The 19,777-nt window shown below is 45.6% G+C and overlaps 1 protein-coding gene across 1 annotated transcript in view; it reads right to left on the reverse strand.

Annotated features, from left to right (window-relative positions):
• Positions 1–19,777, reverse strand: part of nup155 (nucleoporin 155) — a 150,398-nt gene that overhangs the window by 79,640 nt on the left and 50,981 nt on the right. The window contains exons 13-15 of the mRNA XM_052020337.1: positions 12,711–12,881; positions 12,163–12,273; positions 456–550 (exon numbers count right to left, since the gene is read on the reverse strand). Coding sequence (XP_051876297.1) covers positions 456–550; positions 12,163–12,273; positions 12,711–12,881 — 377 coding nt within the window. The remainder of the gene's footprint in view (positions 1–455; positions 551–12,162; positions 12,274–12,710; positions 12,882–19,777) is intronic.

The following is a 19,777-nucleotide window of genomic DNA, read 5'->3' on the forward strand; positions in this document are numbered from 1 at the left end:
AAGAAAATTAGTTTAATTCAGCACCATGTTCTGCGTGGACATCATATATCATAGGTTGAAAGGCCTGTTCCTGTGCTGTACTGTTCTGTTGTATGTTCTATGATTAGTAAGTTTGCAGATGAACCAAAATTGCTGGCATAGTGGACAGTGAAGGAGGTTGTCTCAGTTTACAACAAGACTTGATCAAGATGGATCTGGGATATTGTAGCCTTAACAGAAACATAGTTGAGGGAGGAGCAGGACTGGCAGCTCAGTGTTCCAGGGCATAAATACTACAGGCGTGATAGAGGTTAGGGTTAGAACAACAACAAACATAGAACAGTACAGCACCATACAGGCCTTTCGGGTGGAGGGGGAATTGCATCTGTCATTAAGGAGAACATCACAGCAGTACTTAGAGAGGATATTCTTTGGGGATTGTCCAGTAAGACTATATGGGTGGAAATTAGAAATACCTGAAGAAAGCACGAGTTGCCCAAACTGAGACCTCCCGATCACATGCTGCAGTTGAACAGGCAAGGATGAGACATGACGCACAAGCTTGTTCCTCCTGAAAAGAAGGCACAAATTCATTAGCTGCAAGAATAACATCAACACCTTTTTTTGATCATTCCATAATCTCTAAATTATTGCACGTTTTGTCCAACATCCAGTAAAGAATGTCAAAATATTACTTCAAATAAATATGGGGAAGATTAACACTTCATCATTGATCCTATCAACAATTCCATCCCCAAGCTCTTGCTTTCTTTTTATTTGTTCAGGAATGTGGGCATCTCTGGCAAGGTTGGCATTTATTAAAAAGTCAAAAAACTACAGATGCTGAAAATGAAATAAAAACAGAAAAGGCTGGAAATACTCAGCACATCGTTGTGGGAGGAGAACTAGAGAACCAAGTTTCAGGCTAAAGACAATCAGAACCGAGAGAAGAGTCCGGAGTTAGAATAGAGTACTGCATCACAGAAACAGGCCCTTCAGCCCATTTAGTCCATGCCAACCTGATCTTCTGCTTCGTCCCATCTGTCTGTACCCTGACTACATCCCTCCAAACCCCTCCCTTCCATGCAGCTGTCCAAACCTCTCTTAAATGTCACAATTGAACCTGCATCTACCACTTTCCCTATAACTCAGGTCCCCAAGTCCCAACAACATCCTTGTATATTTTCTCTGTACTCTTTCAAGCTTATTGATATCTTTCCTGTAGATAGGTGACCAGAACTGCACACAATACTCTGAATTTGGCTTCACCAACATCTTGAACAACATCAACATAACATCTCAACTCCTGTACTCACTGACCTGGTTTACGAAGGCCAAAGTGCCAAAAGCTCTCTTTACGACCCTATCTAACTGTGATGCCACTTTCACAGAATTATGGACCTGTATTCCCAGGTCCCTTTGTTCTACTGCACACCTCAGAGCCCTGCCATTCACTGTGCGTGTCTTACCCTGATTTGTTCTCCCAAAGTGCAACACCTCCCACTTGTCTGCATTAAATACCATCAGCCATTTTTCAGCCCATTCTCCTAGCTGGTCAAGATCACGCTGCAAGCTTTGATAGCCTTCCTCGCTGTCTACTATGCCCCCAATCTTAGTGTCAGCCACAAATTTGCTGATCCAGTTTACCGTATTACCATCCAAATCATTAATATATTTGATAAACAACAATGGACCCAGCAACGATCCATGCGGCACACTACTAGTCACAGGCCTCCAGTCAGAAAGAGAACCATCCACTTCCACTCTCTGGCTTCTCCCGCTAAGCCAATGTTGAATCCAATTGGCTACTTCATCCTGAATGCCAAGCAACTTAACCTTCTGGAGCAGCCTCCCATGCAGAAAAGCCTCGCTGAAGACCATGCAGACAACATCCACCACCTTCCCTCATCGAGCTTCTTGGTAACCTCCTCGAAAAACTCTATAAGATTGGTTAGACATGACCTTTCACGCACAAAGCCATGTTGACTGTCCTGAATCAGGCCTTGTCTATCTAAGTACATACATGTCCTGTCCCTTCGAATACCTTCCAATAATTTACCCACAACTCATGTCAGGCTGAGCGGTCCATAATTTCCAGGCTCATTCTTAAAGCCTTTCTTGAACAACAGAACAATATTAGCTATACTCCAGTACTCCAGCACCTCACCCGTGGCTAAGGATGTTTTAAATACCTCTGCCAGGACCCCTGCAATATCTGCACAAGCCTCCCACAAGGTCTGAGGGGACACCTTGTCTGGTTCTGGGGATTTATCCACCTTCATTCACCTCAAGACAGCCAGAATCTCCTCTTCCATAATCTGGATACAGTCCATAGCCTCACTACTCTTTTGCCTCAGTTCTATAGTCTTTGTGTCCATCTCCAGAGTAATTATGGATGCAAAAAATTCATTTAAGATCTCCCCAATTTTTTTTCGGCTCCCTGCATAATGATGCTGATCTTCAAGAAGACAAATTTTGTCCCTTGCTACACTTTTGCTCTTAATTATACAGCACAGATAACAGGCCCAAAGGCCCAACTCATCCATGCCAATCAAGTTGCCTCACTGACCAAGTCCCATTTGCCTGTGTTCAGCCCAGATCCAGAACATTACAGCACAGTGCAGGCCAACATTTTATCCTGCTCTGATATCTATCTCACCCTTCCCTCCTACAGAGCCCTCCTTTTCCCTATCATTCATGTGGCTATCGAAGAGTCTTTTAAACGGCCCTCATGCATCTGCCCTCACAACCTCGACAGTGCGTTCCACAAACCCACCACTCTTTGTGTAAAAAACTTACCTCTGACATCCCTGACAGTCTCTGACTGTCCACTCGATCTGTGCCTCTTATCATATTGTGCACCTCTATCAAGTCACCTCTCATCCTCCTCCTCTCCATAGAGAAAAGCCCTAGCTCTCTCAACCTTTCCTCATAAGACACGCCCTCCAATCCAGGCAGCATCCTAGTAAATCTCCACTGCACCCTCTCTAAAGCTTCCACATTCTTCCTATAATGATGCGACCAGAACTGAACACAATACTCCAAGTGTGGTCGAACCAGAGTTCTTTTGAGATGCAACATTGCCGTATGGCTCTTGAACTCAATACCCCGACGAATAAAGGCCAACACGCCATATGCCTTCTTAACAACCCTATCAACCTGTGCGGCAACCTTGAGGGATCTATGGACGTGGACCCCAAGATCCCTCTGTTCTTCCACACTGCTAAGAGTCCTGCCATTAACCTTGTATTCTGCCTTCGAATTCAATCTCCTGAAGTGTATCACTTCACACTTTTCCGGGTTGAACTCCATCTGGCACTTCTCAGCCCAGCTCTGCAATCTATCAATATCCTGTTGTAATCTACAGCAACTTTCTACACTATCCACAACACCACCAATCTTTGTATCATCAGCAAACTTACTAACCCACGCTTCCATATCCTCATCCAAGTCATTTATAAAAATCAAAAAGAGCAGAGGTCCCAGAACAGATCCCTGCGGAACACCACTGGTCACCGACCTCCAGGCAGAATACGCTCCATCTACCACCACCTTCTGTCTTCTATGGGCGAGCCAATTCTGAATCCACACAGCCAAGTTTCCCTGGATCCCATGCCTCCTGACTTTCTGAATAAACGTTCCATGAGGACCCTCATCAAATGCTTTACTAAAATCCATGTACACCATATCCACTGCTCCACCTTCATCAATGTTTTGTCATATCCTCAAAGAATGCAATCAGGCTCGTGAGGCACGAACTGCCCCTCACAAAGCCATGCTGATTGTCCCTAATCAGCCTATGCTTCTCCAAATGCCCATAAATCCTGTCTCTAAGAATCTTCTCCAGTAATTTGCCCACCACTGAAGTAAGACTCACTGGTCTGTAATTCCCAGGGTTTTCCCTACTCCCTTTCTTAAACAAAGGAACAACATTTGCCAACCTCCAATCACCTGGCACTACTCCTATGGCTAGTGAGGACGCAAAGATCATTGCCAAAGGCGCAGCAATCTCTTCCCTCGCTTCCTGTAATAACCTTGGATATATCCCAACTGGCCCCGGTAACATCTACCCTAGTGTTTCAAAAAGTTCCAGCACATCCTCTTTCCTCACGTCGACATGACCTGCGCATCAACCTGTTGTACGCCATCCTCATTCACGTTAAGGTCTCCTGTTCTTTACATATGTGTAAAATGCCTTGGGGTTTTCCTTGATCCTGCTCACCAAGGACCTCTCAGGCCCCCTTCTAGCTCTCCTGTCCATCCTTAAGCTCCCTCCTGGCTACCTTGTAACTCTCTAGAGCCCTGTCTGATCCATGCTTTCTAAACCTTACGTAAGCTTCTTTCTTCCTCTTCACATGATATTCCACATCTTGTCAACCATGGCTCCTTCACTGTTCCATCCTTACCCTGCCTCAATGGGACAAACCTATCCAGATGCCCATGCAAGTACTCTCTGAACAACCTCCACATTTCCTTTGTGCATTTCCCCAAGAACATGTTCCTTATTTATACTCCAAAATTCCTGCTGAATAGCATCATAATTCTCCCTCCCCCCAATTACATACTTTCCCATATCATCTGCTCCTATTCCTCTCCAAGGCTATGGTAAAGGTCACGGAGTTATGGTCACTATCTCCAAAATGCTCTCCCACAGAGAGATCTGCAACCTGATCAGGCTCATTGCCTACTACCAGGTCCGGAATGGTTTCTCCTCTAGTCAGCCTGTCCGTATACTGTGTCAGGAATCCTTCCTGGACACACCTAACAAACTCTGCCCCACCTATCCCCTTTGCACTAAGGAGGTGCCAATCAATATTAGGGAAGTTGAAATCACTCATGACAATAACCCTGTTATTTTTGCACCTCTCCAAATTCTGCCTCCCGATCTGCTTCTCAGCGTCTCTGCTGCTCTTTGGGGGGGGGGTCTGCTGAACACTCCCAGTAGAGTATTCACTGTCTTCCTGTTTCTGACTTCCACTCACACTGACTCAGTAGACGATCCCTCCAGGACATCCTCCCTCTCTACAGCTGTGTCCCCGTCCCTGATCAGCAAAGCCACTCCCCACCTCTTTTACCTCTGCCCCTGTCCCTTTTGAAACATCTAAACCCCGGAATATCCAGCAGCCATTCCTGCCCTTGAGACAGCCAAGTCTCTAATGGCCCCCACGTCAGAGCTCTATGTACTTACTCATGCTCTAAGTTCATCACCCTTGTTCCTGATACTTCTCGCATTAAAGACACACTTCAGCCCATCTAATTAACTGCAATTTTGCCCTTTAAACTGCCTATCCTTCCTTACAGTCTTTCTGCACACTGCATCCATTTGTACACTAAATGCACCAACCTCTGACCTATCACTCTGGTTCTCATCCCTCTGCCAAATTAGTTTAAATCCTCCCCAACAGTTCCAGCAAACCTGCCCACAAGAATATTGGTCCCCCTCCAGTTCAGCTATAACCCGTCCCTTTTGTACAGGTTGTACTTTCCCTAGAAGAAATCCCAATGATCAACTAATCTGAAACCCTGCCCCCTGCACCAACTCCTCAACCATGAATTCATCTGCCAAAAAAAACCTATTTTTACCCTCACTGGTGCATGGCACAGGCAGCAATTCAGAGATTACTACCCTTGAAGTCCTGCTTTTCAGCTTCCTACCTAGCTCCCTACATTCCCTCTTCAGGACCTCATCTCTTTTCTTACTTATGTCATTGGTACCAATATGTACCACGACCTCTGGCTGTTTGCCTTCCCCCTTCAGAATGCTGTGGACCCGATCCCAGACGTCCCTGACCCTGGCACCCGTGAGGCAATGTACCATCTGGGAGTCTCTTTCACATCCACAGAATCTCCTGTCTGCCCCTCTTTCTATTGAATCCCCCATCGCTACCGTTCTCCTCTTCTCCCCCCTTCCCTTCTGCGCCACACAAACAGGCTCAGTGCCAGAGACCTGGTCATCACGGTTTTCCCCGGTAGGTCACTCCCCGCAACAGCATCCAAAGCGGTATACCTGTTATTGAGGGGAATGGCCACAAGGGTACTCTGCACTATCTACCTGTTCTCATTCCTTCTCCTGCCAGTCACCCAGCTGGCTCCCTGTAGCTCTGTATCTATGAACTCCTTGTTCTCCCGTAGGAGCCGAAGGTCGTCTAGCTGCATCTCCAGTTCCTTAACGTGGTCTGTAAGGAGTTGCAGCTGGATGCACCTCGTGCAGATGTTGTCGTGTAACGGTTAACAAAACACTATTACAGCACCAGCAACCCATGTTCAATTCTGGCCACTGTCTGTAAGGAGTTTATACGTTGTCCCTGTGTCTGCATGGGTTTCCTCTGGGTGCTCCAGTTTCTTCCAACATTCCAAAGACATATGGGTTAGGAAGTTGTGGGCATGCTATGTTGGTGCCGGAAGCATGGCGACACTTGCAGGCTGCCCCCAGAACGCTCTACGCAAAAGATGCATTTCACTGTGTGTTTCGATGTACATGTGACTAATAAAGATATCGTATCATAAACTCCATTTGCCATTCCTCTTACTCAGCTGATCAAGATCCCCCTGTAATTTTTGATAACCTTCTTCATTGTCCACTATACCACCTATTTTAGTGTCATCTGCAAACTTACTAACATGCCTTGCAATTAGCTGTCCTATTATCTACTGCACTTGTATTCGAGCTGTGTGTTTCACAGAGTCACAGATCACAGAATTAGGCCCTTCAGCCCATCATGTCCATGTGACCATCAAGTACCCATCCACACTAATCCCTTTTACCAGCACTTGATCTGCAGCTAACTATGCCTTGGACATTCAATTGCTCATCCTGATGCTTCTTAAATGTTGTGAGTGTACCTGCCTTCACCATCTTCTCAGTCAGTGCATTTCATGGACAAGGAACCAAAATTCCTTTGTGCTGTAGCTTTCTACAATTTTTCTCCATTTAAAAAAAATTCTGTTCCATTGTTCTTCCTTCCAAAAACAAGTTCACATTTTCCCACTTCATACTCCATTTGCCAACTTTTTGCTCACTCTCTTAATCAATTAATATCTCTTCAAAAGCTCTTTGTATCCTCCTCCTAACCTGCCTTCCCACTTATTTTTGTGTCTGCTCTAAACTTGGCTCCTGTACATTTGCTTGCTTTCTCCAGATCATTGATATATGACAAACAGTTGCAACTCCGCACATCGCCATAACTGAAAATTTGATTCCTGTCTCTATTGAAGGCAAGAGAGATTATTGTTGGCAGAATCACGTGTGGTGATGAGGCCATGTACAGGAGTGAGATAGGTCAACTGGTTGAGTGGCATCCCAACAACTTTGCGCAAAACGTCAGCAAGACCAGGAACTGATTGAGGACTTTAGGAAGGGGAAGTCAGGCGAACAAGCACCAGTCCATATTGCAGTGGAAAGGGTGAGCAGCTTCAAGTTCCTGGGCTTCAACATCTCAGAGCATCTATCCTGGGCCCAGCACATCAATGCAACCATGAAGAAGGCATGCCAGTGTCTCTACTTTCTTATAAGTTTAAGGAGACTTGGGATGTCATTGAAGATTGTGACAAACTTCTACAGATGTACAGTGGAAAGCATTCTGACTGGTTGCATCATGGCCTGGTATGGAAGCTCCAATGCACAAGAATGCAAGAGGCTACAGAGAGTAGTGGACTCAGCCAGTCCCATCAGGTGTACAGCTCTCCCCACCATCGAGGACATCTACAAGAGGCGATGTCTCAGGAAGGCAACATCCACCATCAGGGCCCTGCCCTCTTCTTGATGCTGCCAACAGTCAGGAGATACAGGAGCATGAAGACCCTCACCTCAAGATTCAAACAACAGCTTCTACCCCACTGCCATCAAGTTCATGAACTGACCTGAAAAACGCTAACACTGTTTCGGACTATATTTCTTTTCCTCTCTCTCAACTTGCACTGGAATTGTTATGTTTATTTTGTCGTGCAGGTTATGTGTAATTTATGTTTAATTTGGTTTATGTTAACTTATGTTTGTCCATGTTTGTAATGTACTGTGCTATTGCTGCAAAAAGCTAATTTTCATAGCATTTATACTGTGATTGTATGCCTGCGACAATGAACTTGAACAAATGTTGGATGGTAGAAGGCTGGAAGAACACAGCAGGTAAACAGCATCTATGGAGGTAAAGAGTGTAAAGTTGACGTTTCAAGTCAAGACCCTGCATCGGATCTGAGAAGGAACAGGAAAGATCCATCAGTGCATTGCAGTACATTGGGGGTGGAGGGGAAATAGAGGTTGATATGTAATTGATGGAATCAGATGGGGAGGGGATGATGGGCTGATAGAACCAGGTAGGGGAATTTTCCTGGATGCACTGAACAAATTCTGCTCCATCTAATCCCTTAACACTCAGGCAGTCGCAGTCAATATTAAAGAAGTTAAAATCACTTAATATTACTAACCTGTTATTCCTACACCGAACTGATTGCTCCACATATTTGCTCCTTGAGCTCTCGCTGACTGTTGGGAGCCTGTGGCAGTAATTCCATCAGTAATCATCCCTTTTTTTTATTTCAAAGTCCTACCAATATGGCCTTGCTAGATATTCCACCGCCATATCTCGTTTAAGTAGTGCAGCAATGTTCTCCCAAATCGATAGTGCCACCCCCCCCCCCCCCCCCCCCCCCCCCCCACCTCCACCTCAATTGCAAGCATCTGTACACCAGAACACTGAGCTGGCAGTGCTGCCAACCCTCAACCATGTTTCCCCAACAGCTGTAATATCATAAACCTATGTGTTCTGAGTTGATCTGCCTCACAGTAAATGCAGTTTAGACAATCAGACTTTCAATATCCCTGCTCTGCCTTCTGGACTTGCCTTCTTTAACTTCTATCTTTGCTTCAAATTGGACACACTTCTACTGCAGGTTGCACCCCATGCCAGACCAGTTCAAACCCTCCAGAGTAGCACTTGCAAATCTCCACACATTAGTTATCCCTCCAGTTCAGATGCAACCAGTTCCTCATGCAGATCATCTCTGCCCCAGAAGAGATCTCAATGGTCTAAGTTGCTGAAGCCCTCCCACCAGCTCCCATCCCATTTCTACCCTCACTAGCATATGACACGGAGTAATCCTGAGACGACAACCTTACAGGTCCTGCTTTTTAAACTTCTGCCTAACTCCTTACATTCACTTTGCAGGACCTCATCTGTCTTCTTGCCTATGTCATTCGTACCAATATGGACCATGACTTCTGGCTGCTCACCTTCCCCTTTCAGAATGTCCTGTGCCCACTGTGAGACATCCTTGATCCTGGAACTCAGGAAGCAACACATCATCCTGGAGTCTTGCTTGCAGCCACAATCATACCCACCTGTCCCCCAGCAAGGATATTGCTGTGACTAGACAGCTTGAGTTAAAAAGAGAGACTGGACAGGCTGGGACATTTTTCCTGGAGCATAGGGGGCTGAGGGGTGACCTTACAGAGGTATATAAAATCATGAGGGGCATAGATAAGGTGGATGGTCACAGTCTTTTCCCAAGGTTAGGGAGTCTCAAACAAGAGAGCAAAGGTTTAAGATGAGAGGGGAATGGTTAAAGGGGATGCGAGGGGCAACTTCTTCCACACAGAGGGTGGCGGGTATATGGAATGAGCTGTCAAAGGAAGTGGTAGAGGCAGGTACAATTACAACATTTAAAATACATTCGGACAGGTACGTGGATAGGAAAGGTTTAGAGGGATATGGGCCAGATGCAGGGAAATGGGACTAGCTCAGGCACCTTGGTTGGCATGGAGGGCCTGGTTCTGTGCTGTCTAACTCTATGATTATACAATCCCATATCACTACCACTCATCTAGACTTTGACCTTCCCTGCTGCACAACTGAGCCAGAAGACATGGGGCAGAATTAGCCCATTCGGCCCATCGAGCCTGCTCCACCATTTGATCATGGCCGATTTATTTTTCCCTCTCAACTCCATTCTCCTGCCTTCTCCCCATAACCTTTGACGCCCTTTCGAATCAAGGACCGATCAACCTCCACTTTAAATATACCCAATGTCTTGGCCTCTACAGCTGTCTTTGGCAGCGAATTCCACAGATTCACCACCCTCCGGCTAAAGAACTTCCTGCTCATCTCTCTTCTAAAGGGACATCCTTCTATTCTGAGGCTGTGCCCTCTGCTCCTAGACTCTCCTCACTACTGGAAACATCTTCTCCATGTCCACTCTATCCAGGCCTTTCAATATTCAGTAGGTCACTCGTGATACCACTGATTTGGCTGCTGCTCCTTTCCTCAGAAGTTATCACCCACCATCACCCCACCCCCCCAACAGAATCCCAAACCATCTACTTGTAAGAGAGGGGAATAGCCACAGGGGATTCCTGTTTTTCTGCCCTTCCAAGTAGTCATCTGTCTTTCTAGCAGAATTTGCAGTGTGACCATCTCCATGAAACTCCAATCCATAAAATTTTCTGCCTCCTTTATGCTCCTCAGTGAGTCCAACTGCCACTCCAACTGATCCATGGCATCTGAGAGGAGATGCAGCTGCGACACACTTTTTTCAAATGAAGGAGTTTGGGAGATTTGACTCCAACACATTCACATCCAACACATTTACATCCATGCCCCACAGTATCCTTGGACAACCTTCTTCACCATCTATGACTCCACCAATTTTCATGTTGTCTGCAAACATACGAGTCATACCTCCTGTGTTCGAATCCAAATCATAGTCACAGAGCAAAGAAACAGACCATTTGGCCCAACTAGTCCATGCCGACTGAGATGTCCATGCAAGCTAGTCCCACTTGCTCTCATTTGGCCCGTGTCCTTCTAAACCTTTCCTATCCATAATTCACCTGCCTCAACCATTTCCTCCGGCAGTTCATTCCATATACGTACCACCCTCTGTGTCAAAAAAAGTTGCCCCTCAGATTCCAGTTAAATCTTTGCCCTCTCACTTAAACCTATGGAATCTGGTTCTTGATTTCCCTGGGAAAAAGTCTGAGTGCATTCACTCTGTCTACGCCCCTCATGATTTTATATGCCTCTGTCACATCACACTCACTCTCCTTATGCTCCAAGAAAGAAGGTTTGAACCTGTCCAACCTCTCCCTATAACTCAGTCTCTCAAGTCCTGACAGCATCCTTGTAAATCTTTTCTGTACTCTTTCTAGTTTAATAACATCTTTCCTATAGCAGTGTACCCAACTGAACACAATACTCCAGGTACATCCTCACCACTTCTATACTCAGTGCCCTGACTGATGAAGGCCAGCATGCCAATAGCCGCCTTCAACACCCTGTCTATCTGTGACACCACTTTCAGAGAACCATGGACCTGAAGGGCAAGGCTGGTTGGAGTAGGGAACCCTGCATGACAAGAGATATTGAGACACTGGCCAAAAACAAAAGGAGGCATGGGTCAGGTACAGGCAGCTGAGATTAAGACAATCTTTGGAGTACAGGGGATGCAGGACTGTACCCAAGAAAGAAATCAGAATGGTGCCTGTCGTCTCCTGACTTATCCCTACTACCCTTTTTGAACAAAGGGACAACATTAGCTATCCTCCAGTCTTTTGGTACGGTATCCATAGCTAAGAAAGATGCAAAAATCTCTGTCACAGTCCAAGCAAACTCCTCCTATACTTCCCCCCAAGCAAACTGCTCCAATGGTTCCCTTATCATCTAAGGTAGATTCTGTCAAGTCCTGGGGATTTATCCACCTCAATGTGCGCCACTTCCTCTAGCACTACCTCCTTCCTGATACAGACATGGTCTAGAATATCAGTCCCTCTTCCTTAATCCTCCAGTCTCCACATCCTTTTCCCAGGTGAATACCAATGAGAAGTATTCATTTAGGTTCTCACTCGTATCCCCTGGCTTCACACGTAGGTTGTTTTTTGGACTGGAGGCTCATGGCTGCTCCCCAGGGGTTGGGGCTAGGGCCATTGCTATTTATCATCTATATCAATGATTTGGATGAGAATGTACAAGGCACGTCCAATCAGAATTTACAGAGGGATCTTGATCAGTTGGGTAAGTGAGATGAGGAATGGCAAATGGACTTTAATGGAGAAGCTGGGGTTATTTTCAATGGAGTGGAGAAGTTAACAGAAGACTCAATGCAAGCTTTTAAATCATGAGTGCTTTTCCTTCAGCATAGATGAACAGCCACAGACTGCAAATAATTGGGAGAGATGAGCAATCTCCTTACCCGATACAGTTTGAAGAAACGCTCGACATCTTCTCCTTCTCCACCTGCATTGCTCACCAGAAGGTGACGGAGCTGGTCAACAGGACGTAACTTTTGAAAGAAGTGGCTGCCCTATAGCAAAAAAAAATGAAAGAAATTCATTGTGGTTGGTGAACTTCAACAGTCTCATCCCAAGTCTTGCTGCAGAATTTTTCCGGGGGTTGGGGGGGTGAGGAGTGGGGTGTCGTGTATCGTGGCGGGGTGGGGTGGTGGGTGGGGGGGAGACAAGCACCAGGCATAAACAGAAAAATGGGCAAGTACAGACATACTCAAAAGCCGAGACGAGCACAGGCAGACATGGTGAGACGCACATGGGCAGAGTTGGAGAATGTGGGTACAGAGACAAACATGTGTGCATATGCACACACATACATACAAATGCGGGCGCATGCGCGCACACACACACACACACGCACACACACACACACACAGAGAAAGAAGACACAGTTGGCCGCACACATAATGTAGAGTGAGGGAAGGATAGCTCCAGCAGCACCAGCTCCCAGTACCTGTGCAGTGAGTAGAATAAATCTTTTGGGTGGAACCAAGTGCTGATGTATCACAACTGGTGGATCTGTGAGAGGAATGCGGTCTTTGTTGAGGGGTGTAACAATCTTTTGAGGCTGAGAGTTGTCGATGGAGGACAGGGCCCACGAGTGTCCATCAATGTTTGCTGTCATCTGGAATAGCAATTACTTTGATTGAGGAGGATAATTAGGCAACATGAAATATTGGCACTAGGCTTCAAGTTTCCAGAAAGGTCATCACTCTGAAACATTCACTTTCTCTCCCCTCAAATACTGCCTGTCCCACTGAGTATTTAAGCACATAAGAACCTCAGAAAAAGAGTCAAGCATTCAGCCCCTTGGGTCTTCATGGCTACTCAACAAGATCAAGGTGGCTCTTTGATACAAACGTTGTTTTCCTGCTCGGTCCTCACATTCCTCGATCCCAATATCCACTAATCCACTTATGCAATCAGAAATCGAGCCTCCACAGTCCACTGGAGTGGAGAATTCCAAAGATTTAACACCAAGTCAAAATGGTCTCATTTCTAACCTAAATGACCTGACACTTATTTTCAATCCAAGTAAGACTCCTCACTTTTTGGAAAGATTGTCAGAGTTCTTTCCATTAGTGCCGCATCTGCCATATTGCTGCCCATTCACTCAGCCTCCCCATATCCCCTTGAAGCCTCTTTGCTTCACATATTAATCCCAACACTTTGGTAAGTCAGACGACCAGGCTGTGCGAGCTTCTACACGACTGTTTTGAGTCAGTGGACTGGTCTATGTTCAAAGTCTCAGCTGCCAGCTGAGATGACTATATCACCACCATCATGGACCTGATCAGCAAGTGTGTTGAGGACTGTGTACCAAAGAGGACAATCCGTGTGCTCTCAAACCGGAAACCGTGGATGAACCGGGACATCCACTCCCTAATGAAGTCTAGAACTGCAGCATTCAAACCAGGGGACCCTGACCTTTACAAGAAATCAAGATATGACCTCTGTAGAGCTATCAGAGATGCCAAGAGACAATACCAGTCCAAAATCGAGTCCCAGACCAGCCATCAGTTGCAGCAGGGCTTACATGCTATAACGGGCTACAAAACGAAGTCAGTCAGCATTGCTGACAATAGCACATCCTTTTCTGATGAGCTTAATGCATTCTATGCATGTTTTGAACAGAAGGGGATTAGTCTGTCACCACCCACCCCGACACCACCCCCCCCATGCACCTGAACCCATGGTCACCGCTGAAGATGCAAGACCAGTCTTCCAGAGAGTGAACCTGTGGAAAACACCTGGCCCGGATGATGTCTCTGGACGTGTCCTCAGATCCTCTGCAGATCAGCTCCTGGGGTATTTTCAGACACATTTATCCTCTCCCTGCTCCATTCTGAATTTCCCACCTGCTCTAAGAAGACCAATACCATCCCAGTACCTAAGAAAAACAAGGTAACGTGCCTTGATGACTACCGCCTGGTGGTTTTGACATCCACCATCATGAAGTGCTTCGAGAAGCTGGTCATGGTACATATTAACTTCAGCCTCCCAGAAAACCTTGACCCACAGCAATTCGCCTACCACTGAAACAGGTGTACAGTGGATGCCATCTCCCTGGCCTTACACTCATCTCTGGAGCATCTGGACAGTAAAGGCACCTATGTTAGACTATTTTTTATTGACTGCAGCACCATCTTCAATATCATAATTCCAAGCAAACTCATCACCAAACTCTGAGACCTGGGACTCAACACCTCCCTTTGCAACTGGATCCCTGACATCCCGACCAACAGACTACAATCAGGAAGGATAGGCAGCACCACCTCCGGCACAATTATTCTCAATAATCATGCCCTACTCGACTCCCTATACACTCATGACTGCGTGGCTAGATTCTGCTCGAAATCCATCTGCAAGTTTGCAGATGATACCACCGTAGTGGGCCGTATCTCAAGTAACGATGAGTCGGAGGACAGAAAGGAGATAGAGAGTTTAGTGACATGGTGTCATGACACCAACCTTTCCCTCAATGTCAACAAAACAAAAGAGCTGGTCATTGGCTTCAGGAAGGGGGGGCGGTGGACATGCACCTGTCTATATCAATGGTGCTAAGGTCGAGAAGGTGGAGAACTTCAAGTTCCAAAGAGTGAACATCACCAATAGCCTGTCATGGCCCAACTATGTAGACGCCATGGCCAAGAAAGCTCACTAGCATCGCTACTTACTCAGGTGGCTGGAGAAATTTGGCATGTCCCCTTTGACACTCACCAAGTTTTATCAATGCACCATAGAAACCATCCTATCTGGATGCATCACAGCTTGGTGTGGCAAATGCTCTGCCCATGGCTGCAAGAAACTGCAGAGAGTTGTGGACACAGGCCAGCACATCACAGAAACCAGTCTCCCCTCCATTGACTCGGTCTATATTTCTCACTGGCTCAGTAAAGCAGCCAATGTGATGAAAGACCCCACCCACCTGGGACATTCTCCCTTCTCCCATCATGCAGAAGATACAAAAGCCTGCAAGCACATACCACCAAGCTCAAGGACAGCTTCATTCACGCTTTTATAAGACCACTGAACGATTCCCTAGTACGATAAGATGGACTTCATTATGATCTTGCACCGTATTGTCTGCCTGTGCTGCACTTTCTCTCTTTAGCTGTGACACTTTACTCTGTATTCTGTACTGCTTTATCTTGTACTATCTCAATGCACTGTGCCATGAATTGACCTGTAAGAACGGTATGCAAGACAAGTTTTTTTACTGTACCTCAGTACAAGTGACAATAATAAACCAATTCCAATTCAATTCAATCTCCTAGCACTTAGCCCATAGCCTTCTGTGCCTTGTCAATTCAAGTGCCCATCCAGACACTTCCAAAATGCTACTTTGCTTCCACCATTCATTCAGAAAGAGCATTCCAGGAACTCAGCACTCTCTGGATGAAAAATCTCCCTGAGACCCCCTCTAAATCTCTTCCCCCTTATCAGAAATCTATGTCCTCTAGTTTTTTTTTAAATCTCTGATAACTGGAAAAGTTTCCTGCAGTCAACCTGATTTACTCCACTCGATTTTATACACCTCAATCACGTCCCTTCTAAATCTCCTCTGCTCCAAGGAAAATAGACCCAGCCTCTCAAATCTCTTCTCATAAATGCTCCATACCAGGCAACATCCTGGTGAATCTCCTCTGCATACTCTCCAGTGCCATCACATCCTTCCTACAATGTGGTGACTAGAACTGTACACAGTACTCCAGCTGTAGTCTGACTAATGTTTTGTAAAGCTGGAGCATAACCTCCCTGCTCTTGTATTCAATGCCCCAACTAATGAAGGCTCATATCCCAAATGGCTTCTTAATCATATTATCTATCTGTGCTACCACCTTTGAGAGAGCTTTGGACACACTTTGATGTCCTTCTGTTCCTCAGTGCTCCCTGGACCTTGAACCTTTCATGGGGTATGTTTGAGCCTTATCAGTTCCCCAAAATGCATCACCTTGCATTTATCTGGATTAAACTCCATCGGCTATTTTTCAGCTCATATCACCAACATATGGATATCATCCTGCAGATGATATCTACAGGAGGATGGCCTAAGACCACCCTCCACACTGTCAACAACCCCACCAATCTTAGTGTCATCTGTGAACTTACTGACTGTTCCTCCCACATGCATATCCAAATCATTCACGTACACCTCAAACAGCAAGGGCCTCGGCACCAATTTGAATGGAAATCACAGACACTCAGTCTCAAAAACAACCCTCCACCATTACCCTATCTCCTATTGACAAGATAATTTTACCAACTTGCCCTGGATCCCATAGGCCTCAACCATTTATTGCAGTCTCCCATGAGGGACATTATCAAAGACCTTACTGAAGTCCACATAAACCACATCTACTGCCTTCATCAAGCACTTTGTCACCTCTTCAAAAAAATTCAGTCATTGTTCAGGCATGATCTGCCCTTGACAAAGCTATGCTGACTATGTCCGATTAGCCCCTGGCTTTCCAAGTAGTCATTTATCCTGTCCCTCGGAATCTTTTCCCAATAACTTCACCTACTACTGATGTTGGGCTCACAGGTGTGGAATTGCCAGGCTTTTTCCTGCTTCCCTTCTTGAAAAGGGAGACCACATTCACCATCCTCCAGTCATCTAGAACATCACTTGCGGCCAGCGAAGATTTAAACATCTTGACGAGTTTCTCAGCAATATCTTCCCTTGCCTCCCACAGCAGCCTGGGAAAAACCTCATCCAGCCCAGGGAATCTATCCACTTTTAAGGCCACCAAGGCATCAAGTGCCTCTTCTATTTATGGAGATTTACACTTGAATTCACTTTTCCCTTTGCTGTATCCTCCAACTACAAAGTTCCTTTCTTTTGTGAATACTGATGAAAAGTATTCATTTAGGACAACACCTCTACCTTCTGGCTCCACCCTCAGATTGTCCGTTGTCCCTAATGGGCCCTACTATTTCCTTGACCATTCTTTTGCCTTTAATATACTTATAAAACAACTACAGACTTACCTTAATCTAGTCTGCCAGTGATATTTCATGACCACTCTTTGCCTTCCTAGTTTCCTGCACTTTTTATACTCGTAACAGTCCTCCCTGTCTTTAGTTTTCTAAACCTACCATATAATTCCTTTCTTCTCTTTAACCAACCTCCAGTATCCCCGAACTTGTTAGCCTTGGCTTTCACTCTTACAAGAATATGTTGGCCCTGAACTCTCATTATTTCTTCTCACTGTGCCGAAGTAGAGTTCTCTGCAAGTAGATGCTCCCAGTCTACCTTTGCCGGGTCCTCCCTTATCTTAATGAAATTGGTGTCCCCCTGAGTTACAACCTTCATTCCTGGTCTACCTCCATCTTTTTCCATAACCAATTTGAAACATATGGAATTATGGTCACCATCTCCAAAGTGCTCCTCTCATGACACTCCCTCCACCTGACGGGCTACATTCTCCATGGTCCAGTGATGCTCCTTCCTTCATTGGTCTGTCTACAAACTAAAACCTCTCATTTTAAAGCAATGAAGAATATGGACCTATTGAGGGCAAATGGGATTAATGTACATGGGTAAAAGGGTCGACATGGACATGGTGGTATGAAGGATAAATATTTGAAAGATAAAGGAATTGAGGTTTATGGGGAACTGCCACAGGAGTTGAAGCCAGCATAGATCAGACATGGTCAGAGTGAATGGAGACACAAGACTGCAGATGTTGGAATCTGAAGCAATAAGTAATCTGCTGGAGGAACTCAGTGGGTCGAGCAGCATCGGTGGGCGAAAATGGAATTTTCGATGTTTGTGGTTGAAATCCTGCATCAGGATGTCCTGATGATCATTGTGAATGGGGGTGGACAGGCTTTAGGGGTCTGGTGGCCGACTGCTCCTGCTTTCATGTGCATTTTCCCAGCCTCATTCTCTAAGAGGCCAATGTTCACCTGGATATCTCTTCCACTTTATACTTAAAGCAGCTATACTTATTTGTTTGAATATTCCTTGCTAATTTGCCATCATTGTTCATTTTCCTTTTATCATCTTTCTTTGTGCTCCTTTGCTGGATTCTAAATTTGTCTGAGTCTTCAGGTCTACCAGTAAATTTTACCCCCTTATACATTTTCTCTTTTAACTTCATACCTTCCTTAACTTTTTTAGTTAGCCTTGATTGGTTCACAGAATCTTTCCTCTTTACTGTGACATATTTTTGCTTTCAATATGAATTAGAACATAGAACAGAACAGCACAATACACGCCCTTCGGCCCACAATGTTGTGCTGACCTTTAAACCTCGCCTAAGACGATCTAACCCCTTCCTCCCACATATCCCTCTATTTTAAATTCTTCCATATGCTTATCTAGTAATCTTTTGAATTTGACCAATGTACCTGCCTCCACCACCGCCCCCGGCAGCGCATTCCACTCACTGGGTAAAACTTCCTCTGATATCTTCCTTGAACTCCCACCCATTACTTTAAAGCCATGCCCTCTTGTATTGAGCATTGGTGCCCTGGGAAAGAGGCGCTGGCTGTCTACTCTATCTATTCCTCTTAATATTTTGTATACCTCTATCATGTCTCCTCTCATCCTCCTTCTTTCCAAAGAGTAAGGCCCTAGCTCCCTTAGTCTTTCCTCATAATACATACTCTCTAAACCAGGCAGCATCCTGGTAAATCTCCTCTGCACCCTTTCCAATGCTTCCACATCCTTCCTATAATGAGGCGACCAGAACTGGACACAGTACTTTAAGTGTGGTCTAACCAGAGTTTTATAGAGCTGCAACATTTCCTCGCGGCTCTTAAACTCGATCCCCTGACTTATGAAAGGTAACACCCCAGAAGTTTTCTTAACTACCCTATCCATCTGTGAGGCAACTTTCAGGGATCTGTGGATATGGACCCCCAGATCCCTCTGCTCCTCCACACTACCCAGAATCCTGCCATTAACTTTGTACTCTGCCTTGGAATTTGTCCTTACACTTTTCACACTTCTCCGGATTGAACTCCATCTGCCACTTCTCAGCCCAGCTCTGCATCCTATCAATGTCCCCCTGCAACCTATTGGTATTGGTTTATTATTGTCACTTGTACCGAGGTACAGTGAAAAGCGTCTTACAAACCGATCGTACAGGTCAATTCATTACACGGTGCAGTTACATTGAGTCAGTACAGAGTGCATTGATGGAGTACAGGTAAAAACAATAACAGTACAGAGTAAAGTGTCACAGCTGCAGAGAAAGTGCAGTGCAATAAGGTGCGAGGTCACAACAATCTTCGACAATCCTCCACACTATCCACACCACCACCAATCTTTGCGTCGTCTGCAAACTTGCCAACCCACCCTTCTACCCCCTCCACCACAACCCTCTGCTTTCTACAGGCAAGCCAATTCTGAATCCACACAGCCAAGCTCCCCTGGATCCCATGCCCCCTTGACCTTCTGAAGAAGCCTACCATGTGGAACCTCATCAAATGTCTTACTAAAATCCACGTAGACCACATCTACTACACTACCCTCATCAATCTGTCTGGTCACCTCCTCAAAGAACCCTA

Source organism: Pristis pectinata, chromosome 7 (assembly GCF_009764475.1).
Source record: "Pristis pectinata isolate sPriPec2 chromosome 7, sPriPec2.1.pri, whole genome shotgun sequence".
Classification (NCBI taxonomy): Eukaryota; Metazoa; Chordata; class Chondrichthyes; order Rhinopristiformes; family Pristidae; genus Pristis; species Pristis pectinata.